Below are 17,544 nucleotides of genomic sequence, written 5' to 3' on the forward strand. Positions count from 1 at the left end.
GTCTATGGAGACTTGTGAAAGAAGGATGCTGGGGAAGATGACCTCCATCTTAAAAAAAATAAAAATAAATAAACCACCCACTGCATTCCACTGTGGAGACCATGGACAGCTCCTTCAGAGGCAGACTGAGACATCCCAGATGTAAAACAGAACGCTACCGTAGGTCATGCATCCCCTCTGCAGTACGAGTGTATAACTCCTTAGTTTAACTGGTACTGGCGTCAGTATGTGTTCACTACTCGTGCAATACCGGATTTACATTGTATGCCTGTGTCTTTATGTATGCTGCGTTGGAACCCAAGTTTTTAAAACTTTTTATTTGTGTTTTTTTAGTGGTCGAAGGTTACAATACTTGATTACCGCCTATGTATTTACATGTACCTTTGTTATTATTTTTCTTCAAATTATCCTCTTAAGTATTTGTACTGCTGTAACAAATGAATTTCCCTACTGTAGGATCAATAAATTCTATTCTATTCTATTCTATTCTATTCTATTCTATTCTATTCTATTCTATTCTATTCTATTCTATTCATGCCACTAGAGTGTCAGTTAAACTCAGGTGTGCCCTGGAGCATCGCAGATGTCTCCATATTCAAGTCAGTCTGAAGTCTCAGTGGATTGGACCAAGGTCCCTTGAGGACAAGCGGTCTCAGTCGGAGTACCAGAAAAATCTCTCGAAAGGCCGAACAACTCAATGTTACGCTGAAGGTCCTAGCATCATTTGTTTTTCTCCTGAACCAGAATAAAAATACCTATTTTTCAATAAAATGAATGTTGCTATTTTAAATATTTATTTTATTTTAGTCCCTTTTTAGTTCAATATATTAATATTTATTCTTTTTACTAGTTTCAAAATGTTTATGTGCCGTTCCTGTGAGTGACCGGCAGGTGGCGCCAGTGCACCATCTTTATCTGCGTGATTTGGGCCAGAACGGGTGGAACATCGCGTGCTGCAACAAGAACCGGGGCTGTGATGATGGCTACCTCTCTGAGACACACGCTGCGTATGTTTACGGAGCTGAAACACACGTTTATTCTTTATCATAACATAATCAGAGCTCAGAGCGGAAGCATGTGCTTCCTTCCGATGCTTGTGCTTTTCAGCGCGTGCTCCATTGAGTGGTTGGAAATGTCAAAAAATAATCCAGCATGAGTCACCGATGTACGATTTTTTCCCCCTGAAATCATGATTAGATGATAAATATGAGATTAGAGACCCCGATTGAAGCCGAACCCCCTTTCTCGAATGAGCGCGCGCCCTCCTGTGCGCTCCCCTCCACAGACGCGTTTCCTCCCCTCCTTCGTGCGTAAACGATGTGGGGCAGGACGGGAACACTTTGCCACCTCCATTTAAGAAAACCCGGCCGGTGAGAGTGTAGAGGGAGGCGGACGGACCGACCGATACCAGGACCGAGCAGCCGCCCGACGCAGAGAAGCAGCCTGGTTCTTCCCAGCCCAAAGGAGGAGAGGAAAAGATGGACATCACGGACCAGGGAGCCCAAATGGAGCCGCTTTTACCAACGGTGAGGATCCAACGTCCTTCTGCTGCTACTGCGTCAGTTTAATTCAAATTAGCATAAAACATATGTACATGTGATGCTCACAGAGACCATCCTGTCATTAATCAGCAGCAGCAACAGTTATTCTTCATAATTACCTTCTCAGAAATAATCTATACGTTACCTAACCGACCAATCAGTAACCTGCTGTGAGGACGTGGGTTCAAGATGTTCCCTCAGCTGTATGTGACCACCTGTCATTTTTCTGTTAGAAGTGCAGAATTAAGCCAAATCTCCCTTTAATTATGCCCAGTCCTCAGAAACTGGGGTGAAATTAGAGGATTGACACTTGACATGTTGTTGGAGACTGAAGGTAAGACTGGCTCTGCATCTTCATTAACGTTCCGGTGGGATTGTGCCATAAAGTGGAAGAAAAGATGAACCGTGTTTCAGTGGAGGCTGATCAGTACCCCAGCTGTTTGATTCGGGGGATGTGATGACTGAGTTCTCCTCAGCCTGACAGGGAATGGCTGCTCTTGCTCCCCTGCAGTCTTAATGCGGTATGGACGCTTCCTTGTCACTGTAAGTCATTGCTGCCTTCCAGGTTCTTCCTCCTACGCAGCAAGCTGCACGCGTTGTCATAGTTTCTCCAGGATGTGCATGGGTGAGGTGGTGGTATGGTGAGAACCTCCAAGTTCTCCAAGGTCAACCATGGAAGCAATAATCAGTTACTTGAGCCTTTAAATGTTGAAAAATAAACCACCTTTCTGTGGGGAGTTATTACCTGTTGCAGCAAGTTGCAGAGAGCTCTATGAATGGCCTCAGTTTGGAGAAACAAAGACTACTTCTGTCAAAAGATCAGCTAATGGCTTGATTCTGCTGTCACCATCATAAACTCCACTTATATGTTTATTTACATTGAATTCCTGATGCTATTTGCAGACAAAATTAGCTTTGGTGCTAACTAATGGAGCACTTTTGGCTTCGGTGTCATACAAAGCCAGAAATAAAAGATTTTATTAACATAAAACTGATAAAACACTATTTGTACGACATTTCTGAGATTGCTGTTAGCTCCTCTGTCTCGGTGATTAGTCAGGACTAACCTATATTTTTCCAAATGAAGTCTATTCCATAAGCTAAGATATAAAGGTTCATTTGCATTGTCTGAACAGCAATGCTAATTTAATTTCATCTTCTGTAACTGTTTTCAGGAGCAAAGTTCTCAAGAACATAAAGATACGGTGAGTACAACAACACTTGCATTAATACTGAAAATAATTAAAACACAATAAGAACATTTTTTTATTGTTAAAATCGTAGAAACAAAATGCAAAATTTTTGTAAATTGTGCAGTTTCTAATTTTTTTACATTAAATTGCAGATCTTAGTTACACATCCCTGTACATGTTACATATGTACGTTGAGAAGCTTTTTTCCGTGAGATAAATTGAAAGTTAAAGGCTCAGTACATCAAGTGTAGTGCCCTCTAGTGGCAGCAATGCAGACTACAACCAACTGCACTTTTTAGGCACTGAACTAATATAAACAACCAGATAATAAATACTGTTCACCATAAATCCTAAAGATTTTCAAGAAAAAGTGTTAAAGATTCCAAAGAAAAGTACATTCATAACATTGTTGCCATGGTGATGTTCTGTCCAGCTGGTCCAGTAGAGCTTTAGCGTTAGCGTGTTCCCAGGACTCCACATGCCTTGCAGTCTCAACGCTGCAGATATCAGATGGCTTCGTCTGGGCTGTTAGCTTCATAAGTAACATTGCTTACGTGATCGTCTGTGAAGTCGGAAACAGGTTCACGGCGCGGAGGCGCAGCTGGTGGTTTCAACGCACACAAACGAAGATAACTGTCATTAGAGGCAGAGCTTATCTGAGCCGGTCTTATTTTGAAAGGACACGTTCCGGTATCCGGATCCGGCAACTCAGCTTCCTACTTCCTACAACAAAAAACACGGCACGGAGGAAGCTCGTTATTTAATGCGAGTTTTAAAGAAGAGACTCTGGGTGACGTGAGGTTAGTGTTTAAGGCTCGCTGCAGAAATAAAAACACAGAACATCAACAGTCAAACACAACACTTGTCTGTATCAGCGTGACACTCATAGCTGCCCAAATTACCTGTGAAATAATTGAAGACATCATGCTAGATCAGCAGCCTGTGATGACACCTGGTTCTGCTCACTATAGGAGCCGCTTCGGTACAATAAATAAATAAATAAAAATAATATACCGAAAATTAATCAAACCAAGCTCTTCTAAACACTGAACCGAACCGAATACGATTTTAGTGTACCGTTACACCCCTATATAGTAGTATACTATACACCATGGTAGCCCTTTGGGCTTCTGTAAGACAGCCTTCACCAATCAACATTAAGCAGTGAATGAACAAAAGAGAAATCTAAATCAAATCAGTTTTGTATGACCGCCCTTTGCCTTCACAACATCAACTCCTATAGTTGCAAATATTCAAACAAATATTGTGACGTCACAAATGGGAACTTTTTTAAACAGCTCCTTTTAGGCATATAATTCCTGAAACTAAACACTCACAAATATTTAATGAGTTGGAGTCAAGCTAATGGCTAATTCAACTGAGGCTAGCTTCTTAAAACAACTGAAACCAATCAAAGCTAACAGCATTTGCGTTATTACTGCTTTATACAGTATTACATCATAACAACACTCATGACAGCAGTAGCAGCTAGCTAGCTGCAACATTTCCACTGCAGCTCATACCTGAATATTCCTGGTAGAATACCTTTAGTGTGAAGTGTTTGAAACTGAAATCATATTAGGTGAGCTGAAATTTACCTTAGTCTTAGCTCTGGGCTAATTAGCCTTTAGCTCTGGTCAGAACAAAATATGTTTCTCCAATAAAAGCATGATCAAGTATGCATTTAGATATTGATTGTTAAACGTAATCAATTTTCTCACACTGGTAAAATAAATCTAACTTAGTTTAAATATTGCATTTATTTTGAAAGGGCTCTTAAAATGTCATTTATATTGATGGCCATTATTAGTTTATTCTTTATTGTAATAATAAAAAAAATCCGATGCTTTTTAATTCAAAGTGGTAAAAAGCTGATGTAAAGAAAAACAAAACACTTGTTTATTTGTTTTATTTATTCAGTATGTAATCTACATTAATACCAGACAGCTGTATTTGGGTGTCTTTATTAGCCAGATTGCTGTTTTTTTTTAATGAAAATTGTCACATCTGGAATCCACAGCAGGCTAACAATCAATAATGAGAATTAAGCAGAGTAAGGACTCCTATCCACCAGAGAGTAGACAGGCTCCCGAACGGCCGGTGAAGAGTTTAGATGTGTGTTTGGACAGAATGTCAGCCGCTCTGACTAAAAATTACTTATGCAACGGGCGGCTGAGAGCCAGACTGAAGACAGGCACAACGTGTCTACCACTGGCCCAGCTACAAAAACCTACACTAGGATTGGGCAGAGATGACTGGTTGGAAAAAAGTTTATCACTAAAAAATAAATAAATAAATAAATTTAAAAAAGCCCCAAAATTTCTGACAAGTTGTTTGAAAGTTTTAGAAGTGATGTGATTTAAAAAGTTGTAGTTATCTAAATCCAGTACAAGCAATACGGTATTTTACTTTTATATGTAATAGACATTCATATTATTAAACAAATACAAAACCATCATGCATGTCAAAAATAAATGAAAATCTTGTATAATAAGAGATTGTAAGATAGGAAGTTATAATGTGACAAATTGATTATTATAATAGGGAGCCTACGTCACGCCCATCTACTACCGGTGTCGGTACAAGATCTGCTCGGGATCAAGATCGGTTCGGGGTCCGTCGACTGCCGATAACGTCTAAGTAGTTGATTGGCTGAACATGAACCTTACGGAATTACGTAATCACATTACGTTGTTATCACGTTACGTTGGTCCAGGCAAATCTTTCTGTTGGAAAGATGGACAACTTTTACAAAGAAATCCATCATTACCTCTTTGAAAATACACTTTTAGCATAGAGCTGCATGTATATTAGGGCTGAACGATTAACTGCATGTGCAATTAAATTGCGATGTGACAAAAGGAGATTTTCTAATCGCAAAAGCTGCAATTTGGCAGCGAGTGGTTAGCACAATGCTAATATACGTGGAAAAACCCATAGGAATGCTAATGCTAATATCACCGATTACATTCTTACAAATTATGAATTTGAAACGTGCCAAATGATTACATTTGGGGTCTAATAGAAAGTAAAACTACCATCAACCAAATAAGTACAGACAAGTATTTTAGTAAAGCCAGAAAACTAATTCCTATGATCCTTCAAGGGATGTGCTCAAAGAGGAGTTAAACATTATGAATACAATATAGTGTTTTATTTTACAAATACCGTTATGAACACAAACTTACATCTTAATAAACATTATTTTAATAACGAAATTGCTAAATTCTTTCCAACAGTATAGATTTGTAGTGTGTTTTGTCCGAGTGGGTTTGCCGTAGTTTGACGTCATCGGCAGTCGAAGGACCCCAAGCCGATCTTGCACCCGAGCAGATCCTGTACCGACACCGGACTACGGGTCCCCGGAAGAACGAAAAAGTGAATGTAAGTCAATAGGGCTAAAAACACTATTTTCTAATTCTGCTTGTTAAGTGCCATCACAGATGATGTGCGTAAAATTTTAAGATGCATTTTGATGCCGAGAACGTGCTTGTACTTGAACAGGGAGAAAAGTGTTTTTAGGTTTTTTTGTGTGAAAATAAGTCTTGGACTACAAATGTGCTTCACGAAAGTGACGTCATGGAACCAGACACGGAGAAAAGCCGAGAAAAATTGGCTGTAAGTTCAGTGAACTTCACATCCTTCCTTCAGGAGGAAAATCTGGCCATGTTGTGAATAGCAGCTACGCTAGGGGAGAGGAGATTGTGTGGTGACGTCCCATATGCGACGTACCGACGTCTGATTTGTAGTCATGCTAATTACGAACTTTTACAAGCTGATAAATCTCAGTTTGTGAGTGGAGTGGTTGAAACACCCATCATTACTTTTCATTTAAATCGAATTACAACATATGTGGGACCCAGGGCGTAAGGCAAAGCGGATTAGAAAATAGGTCTTTTAGCCCTGTTGACTTGCATTCATTTTTTCGTTTTTCTGGCCGACCGGAAAGGGAGGGGACGCAGGTTAATTATAGGGCTATAATAAAATGTTAAAATTCATGAAAATGAATGAATTAAAAAATGTAATTGAAAGTTTTAATGAAAATGGACCTCTGATAAAGTAGATGTAATGCTAACCCAAACCTAGCCTGCCTGTAATAAGTGCTTGATTGTGCTAACTGTTTGCTAGCAAACAGCTACATGTTGCTTGTAGTGACGAATAAGATGATGCGGCTTTGGTGAGTGGGTGTGTGTGTTGTGTGGGTCACTCACAGCAGCTTAGCATTTGATGAGATTAATGCAGCTCTCATGTCAGTGAATTAAGCATCTTCTAAAACAGCGGCCAGTAGCTGTTAGCTTCATCCAAACAGCAGAAGGCACTGCTGCAGCTTACATGGGGACCACAGGATCACAGCAAAACCACCACCATGACCAACTAGAATTAGTATTTGTTGTATTGTAAATTTCAAAGGTTTTTCACGAACTTCATGTGAATTAAGCGAGGATTAGAGTCTCAGAATGTGAATAATGAGACTGATCCTTTATTAGAAGGATTAAGTTTTAGAAGATTAGACTTTTCGGTTTTAGAAGTCTTGAATTTCATTAAGGGCCAAACAAGGATAACAAATGTACTTTCTCTAAATTCAACAATTGTATTTCTATCATTAAAAAAACAAAATGTATTTTATTTGATTTGCTTTTTTGTAACAGCTCATTAACAGAAACAGTACTTTCCTCAAAAACCTGCTGATAAAACACGAACATGGGTCTCTATAAACACAACAAACGTGGAAAAAAACATCCATTCAATATTTGTGAGTGTTTGGTTTCAGGAATTATATGCCTAAAAAGAGCCGTTTCAAAAAGTCCCCATTTGTGATGTCACAATAAAAGAATATTTGCAACTATACCTGGAAGAGTTGATGTTTTGAAGGCAAAGGGTGGTCACACCCAAATTGATTTGATTTAGATTTCACTTTTGTTGATTTGCTTATTATTGTTGATTGGTGAAAATAAATGATTAACACTTGTACTTTTGAGAGCACTCTTTGAATTATCCACACTTGTCTAACACCTTTGTACTGTATGTGTTGACATCTTTATCGTAAGCGTACGTGTGCGTACATACACTCACATCTGCGCTTACAATACTGATGCTTATGCAGATATTTCGTGCATCCCCAGTTTTTGGATAGGAAACGTTAGCTAAACAATGATACCTGTAGGACAGCTGTGTTGGAGAACAGAAACAAAAACAAATAAAGCAGAAATGATGTCTCTGGTATTTTTGTTTATGTATAAACTAACATCTTCATGGTATCATTGTTTGCTCTGAGAGTTTAGTGATGGTTTTATTAGATAGACGCTTTCCTCCCAATCACAAACCAGAAGTTCTACCATTAGTCTGAAAGAGAGATCCATTAACTCAATTAAACTCAAGCAGAGCTTGTCCTGATTGCTTGTAGTCATAATTAAAACCCAGATCCAGCGACAGACTGTCGGCCATGTTGGCCTGTATTTGATCTAGCGCCTTCTAGAGTCCTAGAACCCCCCCAAGGTGCTTTACAACTCAACGAGTCATTCACCCATTCACACACACATTCACACGCTGGTGGGGATGAGCTACGACGTAGCTACAGCTGCCCTGGGGCGCATTGAGAAAAGGTGTGCTGAAGTCTCCCTGGCTTATTCTTTTGAGCGCTCTGTTCATGGATCAGTGTGAAATCTCAATTGGTGACTGTTGAGAGCGAGCAGGAAGCCTCACTGCAGCGAGCAGCGTCTGCACTCCCTTCACAGTTAATTATAGCAGTGCCAGAGGAGCAGAGGGGAGGAGAGGGAGATAGGTGGAGGAAGAGGAAACAGGGCTGGTTGCAGAAGGTGAGAGACAGATGGTCAGAGGTGAGCGTAGAGGCCTGTAGAGTGGTGGATTGGTGAGTAGTAGCGAGGCTAGTGGAAGCTGGGGGTTTCTCCCTTTGTCTGCCTAAAACTCCCAGGTGCATCGTTAGCAGGCCACAGGAGCACAGAAGGAAAATCCACTTCTTCCAGATTCGTTTCTAGCACACTCTGCAGCCGTCAACGTTTTGCTGACAATGCATTGCATCCAGAAAGCAGCTTCTTTATTCCAGGTAGGCTCTTGCAGACACACACTCACCCAGACACACACCGGCTGTGATCAGCTGGTCTGCAGCAGCTACGGTGCTCACAGTCTCCTCTGCTGTGACCTGTGCTGCAGCCGTGAGGTGAGGTGCACCAGGACGTCCTCTGACAGGATGGTGTCCCCGTCTCCTATAGTGGCTCTGCCACAGAGCTCAGAGACTCAGCCGAGCAGAACAGTGCACAGCGCAGCATCAGTGATGTCAGAGCGCTAATCTCTCTGGGAGGATTGGCGGATGGACGCTTGTGTGAAGCTTTTGATGCTGCCGGGGATGCGAGGCGTCGGAGGCAGGAGCTGGGGCTGTGCTACTCCCTAACGCTAATGCGGCGAAGCTTTCAGGGAAGCCAGGCTGCTTCCGTGTTCCAGCATGGGAAGAGCAGCCGATGAAAGCAGCTGAGAAGAGGTGTTGGACTGCATTTTCTTTCGTGTACCACAAGCCCACTGACACTGTCTCTGGCCTTGGGGTTTGGTTTTCTATCTGATCATCGCTGCAAGAGCAAGGCGAGTTAAAGGGCATCCCCTCTCTGACCTCACCATGCTCTCAGTGGATCTCAGTAAAGGATTTGTTTACCAGGTAGGCATCTGTGTCTATTTGCTTTAAAGCTTTTGTCAAGTCTTTGACCCAGATGAAGTAGCTAAATGGAGTAAATATCCTGCATGTGTGGCGAATATGGTCAAGTTTAGACTGACATTTGAACCGAATGTTCTAGACGAAGTCGGCTGACAGATGGGACTGTTATTCTAAAGCGAGCGAGGAGCTTATACCCTTCGTACTGACCCTGATGATCTCTGACGGAACATCCAGAGCAGGATTTGCTCCCATGAAGCACTTTTTAAGTATCTGGGCTTGCATCCTTCTTTAGTTTCACCAGTTTTTTTGTCCTAGAGCACACTTTCCTTCCCTATGGCTCGTGTACGTCTTTCCTTGCCTTGCAAGACAACCTGGGAGCTAGCAGTGTTTGCACATTCTACCATGCAAGCCTGATATCATTGCCACGGTAACCACAACCATCTGTAAGGATGAGCGAAAACCATTGCAACAGAATCAATCGTGGATGCTGATGATCCATCCCAGGTATCGGACCATGAAGGAAGCACGGTATTCCCGAGCTCCCTGTGGAGGACTTGCTTTAGGGTTTTGGACCACAGCACCTGTCTTATTTTCCCCAAGCGTATAGCAGCGTAAACATTCATCACCCTGCTGCTGCCTGAGCCTCAGGAGAGATCCTTGAAGAATGCCGAAACCACGCCACATATCTTCCTGTTGTAATGAACACAGATTCCCTGGAAGGGAGCTCGTGAGAATCAATAGAATTGTGATTTATCCTGGACTAGGGAGTGGAAGATAATGACTCTCAGACACATCCTCTTTCTTACTGGAACAAGTCACGCCCTGAAACACAACATGCTAGGACACTTAATACGCCCTGATAGAGTTACACTGGTTTACATCACCATTATCTTGTGTGTGCTGGCACAGTCTGAACAGAAACTTCCGGTTTTACTTTCAGTTTTCCAGCTTTACCTTGAAAACAGCATCAGTCATGGGGAACGTGACCACGTTAGCTACATTTTAGGAGATGACCTGGTTATTTGCTCAGGTTTAATTAGGTTGCAACAAGTCAGTCAGGTAGGCTGAGCTGGACTGGATAGTGTTAACCCTCTGGAGGCTGGCGTTGCAGGTGTTATTACTATAACAATGCATGTTCAAAGTCCCATAGTCATCATCACACACTGGTGAAATTACATCTCCACATTTGACCCATTCTTGTAGGCTGCAGCAGTGGCTGTGCTCGGGAGCTTTATGGTGGTTTAAACCCCAAATCCAACCTCTTAATGCTGGGTGTCACGCAGTGAAACACTGGGTCCCATTTTTAGTCTTTGGTATGACCCGACTGGGATTTGAACCCACAATCTCCCAGTCCCAGGGTGGACACTCACACCACTAGGCCTTTATTAAGAGAGGTTAAAACTTTTCACACTCTCATTTGGGATGAATTCTGACCAGATAGATAGGCTAACGGCTAGCCACAGTGATATGACTCTCATCTCTTCCATCCTGAAGCATCTTTAATCTCAAACTATTTAACAGCAGCTTGGGCAAATTCTGATTTACCTTTAAATGCATTCATACCAGCGTTTCTGTCTCATATTAAACATAAACAGGTTATTACCATCGTTTTTGTTTTTACTGCTTTCATTCTGTTTGTTTGAAAATGACTGAAAACAACTTTGGTCTGATCCAGGGTGGCTGAGACACACACCTTTGACTGCATTGCATCACACCACTCTTCCCCTATAGAACCACGGGAATGCCCATGACTTACCGTTCTGACCGGCCTATAAAACCTGGAGACGGTGTCAGTGGCCTGGTTAGTACCAGGTTGGGCCGATCACAGCACCGGCCCATCGCTGTGGTCCTGTTGACAAACGCCCACTGATTCTTTCCTTCACTGACACCATTTCCCTTTGACTCAGCGCACCAGTGGGCAGAACTATGTAGGATGAACCTTACGTTATCTCTATTAGGATCTTTTGAGATGGAGAAAAAACACAAAGAACCCAGTTAGGTTTATTTCAGATTTCCTTGGTTTAAAGAACAAAATTGAAAATTAGTGAAGATATGGTTCTGACATTACTATTATTATTACTCTATCATGTTTTATTGTAACAGGTCATGTCAAATCATATGGTTTAGATCAGGGATGTTTGATTGGTCTACCATTAATATCGGCCGATGTGGGCATTAAAATTTTTAATATTGGGAAATATCGGTATCGGTTTTCAGTGTTTTTAATGACACCATTTTTACATGCCATTAACGATGGGTACCGAATTCGGTACTATTTAAGGTACCGACCAAATTCCATAGTACTGACTGAGCACCGATTCACGTCATTTGAAACGGTGCCTCGTTTCGGGACCCGTCCTTCATAACGATAACTTGCCTAGACAGCTGGGCATGCGCAAGAGCGTAATGTCGTCGCTCGCTGTGAGCCAGTTGTAAACAGAGCAGCATGGTAGAAAGAACGCACGCTAAAGCTTGGGTCCACTTCACTAAATGTGATGGGTAACTGGGTGATGATGAAACCAGCGACAACGATCTAAGTGAGACATCCTCATCTTAATCTGCTCCGGTAGGTAAATAAAATGTTTAAGATAACGTTAGCTTGATTTGTTAGCTTCCGTTCCGCTAATGGTGCGTTCGCTTTCTCCTCAGAACTCAGAATTTCCGACTAGGAGAACATGAACGTGCTCTAAAGTTTGGCTTCACTTTACTAAATGCGACGGGTGATTGGGTGAAGATGAAACCAGCGACAACGATGTAAGTGTGAGGCATCATCGTTTTAATCTGCTCCAGCAGCTAAATAAACTGTTTAAGATAACGTTAGCTTGATAAATTAGCTTCCATTGCCACCATTGTTATCAGCTAATGGTGCATTCGCTTTCTCCTTGGAAATTCTAACTTCCCAGTAGGAAAAATCAAATGAAAAAGGACGGCAAAAGGAATGAAGATACACAGTAAATTTAGTTCACAGTAAAGATGTTTGCTTCAGTTTAATTATCAGCTTATAAAACTACAAGGACGATGTTAAAATACAAACAGTTGTATGTTATTTATCGTGATATTTATCAAATATGGTTATATATTGAGAAAAATACATATTTAATTATAAAAGAGAATTAAAATATTAAACACTCAAAAGTATCTCAAATTGGTACCGTTAAGTACCGGTATCGATTCCTAGGTACCGGGAATTAGTACCGAATCAATTCAAATGTCAAAGGTACCCATCCCTACATGCCTTACACGTTTAATACACATCAAACTCTTTGGCTAGTTCTCCTTTCTGTCAAAATGTCAAAATACGACAGATCTGAGGTAAAGATTTGGGGATTTTTAAAAAGTTTTTTTGGCACAACTTGTGACGTTTGTAGTGAACTGTGTCCTCACAGCACGTAGATATTTGAAGCTAGACAGCTAACAAACGACTAAAGCAAAAACAAGGATCTTCACACAAGGCTTGTTTGCCTTATCTGAAGGGTTTTATTAATGTTTTATCACCATAACTGCAATATACAGAAGTAAAGTACATTACTACCTAATACAAACATTTTAGAGTCATGCTTATGGAAGAATGAGATTCAGCTGTTGGAGACAAATTAAATATGGCACTTTTCCTGCTACTAACTTAGATTGAAGTCGAAATTGTTTAAAATTAAAGCTTGAATGTTAAGAGATATGTGATGTTATTAACCTAAAATGTTTTAGTTTTTCTTTTTTTGTGAGAGGTGGACACAGCATTTATGGTATCAGTTTATATCAGGATTGGAAATTAGGAGTCAGGCAATATCAGCATATCGATATCCATAAAAAAGCTAACATTGAGCATCCCTTTTTTAAATAAATGCTTTTTACTCGATGAGCGTATTACATAATTAGTTCTGAGTGGTTTTGATAACATGCATCAATAATATATATTTTATTCATATTTGGTTGGATATGACCAAAATGTTCTATATTTAGATCTTCTGAGGTCAAACGTCCAGGAATATGTTCATTTAAAAAAAAAGATTAGCACACAACTTTAGCATTTAGTCGTTTTTAGCTTCTCTCATGCTCTGGAACCATTTTTAAAACAAAGATAAAAGCTTATTTTCTCATTTGCAGCCTGCCTGTATCCTGCAGGCGGTCAGAAATGCTATTAGTGATGCTAGTTCAAAGCTGTTTGATGTGGATGGATAGTGGAGGAAGCTAAAGTATCAGGAGATGCAAACAGCATGTTTGATCACAAGCATATGCTAGCATAGCTTCATTTGTTTTCCCCTCTCGTTTCATGCTTTATTTCTACTAAAACCAAAAAGGCAGATGTACATTTAAATATGTATAAACTGCTGATAACAACATTGTATCATTTCAAAAGTCAGCCTCTCAGTCAGCCACAAATCTGTAACAACCCGTGTCCGGTTACTCGCTGTGTCAGAGGCGCTCATATGTAACAAAAATGCTGACTCGGCCGTCAGATGTAGAGAGAGCTGCAGTCCACTGTGATTCACCTCTAGCTGCAACTAAAGATGAAACTACTGGAGTAAAGAACGTGAGCCTGCCTCAGTTGCTAAGCAGAGCTCTGCTCTGACTGTGAGATGAAGGACAATTGGTCTCATCAGAGATTTCTGTTTGGAGCAGATTATAACCAGTGGTGGCTCCAGAATTGTTTTTCTGCAGGTGCTATGAAGGAGCTAGTCTTTTTATTGAGGGTGCTATGAAGGAAGTGGTCATGCGTACCTATTGTTCTCTAAAACACCTTCAACACTAGCAGATACACATGCGTGCACAACACCTCAACAACACCTGAAACAATCACATCATAAACATATGAACAATCGCTGACTTTTCCATGAAATCATAAACAGATACAGCCACACAGAAAACCATCTGTAGTGTTGCAAGTTTAGCTAACGTTAGCGTTAGCATTTCCAGCTTCAAAACCCTCGACAGCTGCGGCGGTTGAGGGTTGACTCTCTTCATCCAGATCCGTAGGTTTTTGTGGGTCTGAGATCACTTCCAAACATTCATTCGTTTCTGACTGAACCCGTGGAAAAGTGGGCAACAAACACCGATCCATTTTACCGCTAGCTCTACCTTTCACTCGTTCGCAGGTGGAAAACGAGGTCAAAGGTTTTGGTTTAAGTTTTTACTATCTATATAATAATTTACTGATCATTTTTGTTTTGTATGTTAAATACTATCACATCCACACGTTAAATTAAAATTAAATTGTAAAAAAAAAAAAAAAAATCTAATATTTACTTGTGGGTGCAACGACTAATCCAGGGGTAGCTATAGCGCCCCCTAGCACCCCCCTGGCGCCACCACTGATTATCACAGCTCTGTATATTTTGGACTGAATCTCAGCAGATATGAAATGTGCGCTCAAGACTAGGTTCGGTACCGAGTACATTCAGAAACCCGAGCTATCGTCAGGACCGTGTTTGTTCATCAGGTACTTTCAAGGAACTCATAGTTTGTGCTTGGAGTAAATTCAGCTGTTTGCAAATGAGTTGTCTCAATTGCAGCTGTTCAGCCACATGCAGCTTAAATTTGCATTATGCAAATCAGACTTCAGCATGTGGGACACCTGTGAATGTCTTCACTAGCTCTTGATCAAGGACTGTCGAGGACACATAAAGAAACCGTTTGGCTTCCAACACCTGGTTTATGTCCATCCTTCATGTTGGACAATAAGCCAGCTTTGTTAGTTTATCATTATGTGACAAAAGTCTTAATGCTCGGCATTGGTGTTCACAAATCCTTAGAGCAACAAACAAATGCTGACATTTTTTACTCTAAAATAACGACACTGAACAGCGCTCTAAAAATATGGCAGCATTTAGAAGTGGACAGCTGGGAGCCAGGTGCCATGCCGCTGCTATCTGGTATGGTTGGGCTCTCTGTTTGCCATGGCTCTGGTGAGGCACCAGTCACACTGCTCCAAGCCAGCTGCCCTCTCATGCTGATTGATCTATGCACAGTGTTATCTATACACAGACCTATACACAGATCTATAAATGGATCTCTACACGGATTTATAAACGGGTCTATAAACAGATCTATAAAAGGCTCAATGCACAGACCTATGAGGGGCGATGGTGGCACAGGAGTTAAGAGCTCGCCCCGTAATCAGAAGGTTGCAGGTTCGAGCCCCGCTCAGTCTGTCGCTGTCGTTGTGTCCTTGGGCAAGACACTTAACCCACATTGCCTGCTGGTGGTGGTCGGTGGGACCAGTGGCGCCAGTGCTCGGCAGCCTCGCCTCTGTCAGTGCACCCCAGGGCAGCTGTGGCTACATCGTAGCTCATCACCACCAGTGTGTGAATGGGTGATAGATAGATAGATAGATAATCTTTATTGACAGACTCTTAGGTCCAGATAAAATACATATAAAACAACAGATCAATGAAACAAAATAGATAAATAGAATAAAAATATAACAGCATAAAATTGAATAAAAATCTAAATGTAATTAAAAGCTTTACTATAAACTGTTCCACACAAGGTTAACCACACAAACACTTCAACCAGTATTTCCTTATACTGGAGAAATAGCGACAACTGCTCACAGTAGGATCAGTGATTGCTAAAATTATACTGTTGGCAGAGCTATCCAGTCGGCCTATAAAAGTGAATATGAGTTTTCTTAAAAGAGCTTTAAAAGTACAAACACCTGCTGTTACAAACATCTGACTGGCACTGCCCCCTCTGGGTATTTTAAGTATGATCCTTAAGGCATCGTTGTATGCAACTTGCAGCTTGTTCATGCTGCTTTGATTGTAGGATGACCACAGTTGGGCTGTGTAGAGCGGAGTACAATATGCTTTAAATAAAGCCACCTTAACTGGAGGTGAACAAAAACCAAACTTACGAGCTATAGTGTTAGCTTGTGCATACAGCTTACAGCACTGTCTGTGGATGTCAGCATCATCACGCATTTGATCAGTTATAAAATGGCCAAGGTATTTCACCTTCTCACACACATTAAGATCACTATTAGACAGTTTGAACACAGGAAAGTTTAGCTTTTTATCCTGCTTGGTTCTACATATCAAGATAGCACTTTTAACAGCATTATACTGAATATCGTACTGCACACCATATTCAGAGCAGATATTTAGGAGCTGCTGTAAACCAGCACTACTTGGACTAAAGACCACCAGATCATCAGCATACATCAGATGGTTGATCAAAGTTGTACCCATCAAACATCCTGTGTTACAGGCTCTGAGCTGCACAGACAGATCGTCAACATACAGATTAAATAAGATAGGAGACAGAATTCCACCCTGTCTAACACCATTACTAACGCCAAATGGTGCAGAGATGCTGGCACCCCATTTAACCTGTATCTTCTGATGAGCATACCAGTAAGACAGGATTCTCACAATAAACCCAGGGACCCCCCGTAGCTTTAACTTAATAAAAAGTTTTCTGTGGTTTACACGATCAAAAGCCTTAGAAGCATCAATAAAACACATAAAGACAGAAGAATTTCTATTTCTGTACCAATTGACCATTTCTTTAAGTGCGTATATACACATGTCAGTACCATGTTTTGGCTTAAAGCCAAACTGATTATCCAAGGAACTGAGGTACACAGTGACTCTATCAAATATGATTCTTTCAAGAACTTTAGATAAAACACTGGCTAGTGCAATCGGCCTATAATTATCCATACTGGTCACCTTCCCAGATTTGTTCTTAATGACTGGAACAAGCAGAATTGCCATCATTGAGTCTGGTAGTATGCCATGAATCATGAACCCTGTAAAACATAGAGCTAAAAGGGGAGCTAGTCTTTGGCTAGCATATTTCAAATGTTCTGCACTAATGTGATCCAGACCAGAAGCCTTATTATCAGCTAGTTTGTGAATAGCATCATGCACCTCATGGGTCGTTACACATATAGATTCATCATTAATTACAGAGCCATCCTCATGCTGGTCACCTTTCAAACAATTAAACAATGCATAATAATGATGTCTCCATAATGCTGCAATATTATCTTCCCCAGAAACACCTTCAACAGCACCAGGTAGAGATGATTTGCAATTATTAACTGTTTTCACATCTTTCCAAAAACCTTTGACATCATGACTCATAAATTTCCTGGCCATTGAATCTGCCCTCATGATCTGCTCATTTTTTGATATGAAACGAACAG

General features: G+C 40.9%; 1 protein-coding gene across 4 annotated transcripts in view; it reads left to right on the forward strand.

Moving 5' to 3' along the window:
- Positions 1-1,343: 1,343 nt before the first annotated feature.
- Positions 1,344-17,544, forward strand: part of LOC107380965 (sodium-driven chloride bicarbonate exchanger) — a 68,947-nt gene continuing 52,746 nt past the window's right edge. For 3 of the 4 annotated variants that reach the window (XM_054743243.2, XM_054743244.2, XM_054743246.2), the window contains exons 1-2: positions 1,344-1,526; positions 2,717-2,746. In XM_054743243.2, coding sequence (XP_054599218.1) covers positions 1,479-1,526; positions 2,717-2,746 — 78 coding nt within the window. In that variant the 5' untranslated portion in view covers positions 1,344-1,478. Of the gene's footprint in view, positions 1,527-2,716; positions 2,747-9,246; positions 9,402-17,544 lie in introns of those variants that run through there. The other variant, XM_054743245.2, reaches the window with a different exon arrangement.

The sequence above is a fragment of the Nothobranchius furzeri genome, chromosome 14, assembly GCF_043380555.1.
Source record: "Nothobranchius furzeri strain GRZ-AD chromosome 14, NfurGRZ-RIMD1, whole genome shotgun sequence".
Taxonomy (NCBI): domain Eukaryota; kingdom Metazoa; phylum Chordata; class Actinopteri; order Cyprinodontiformes; family Nothobranchiidae; genus Nothobranchius; species Nothobranchius furzeri.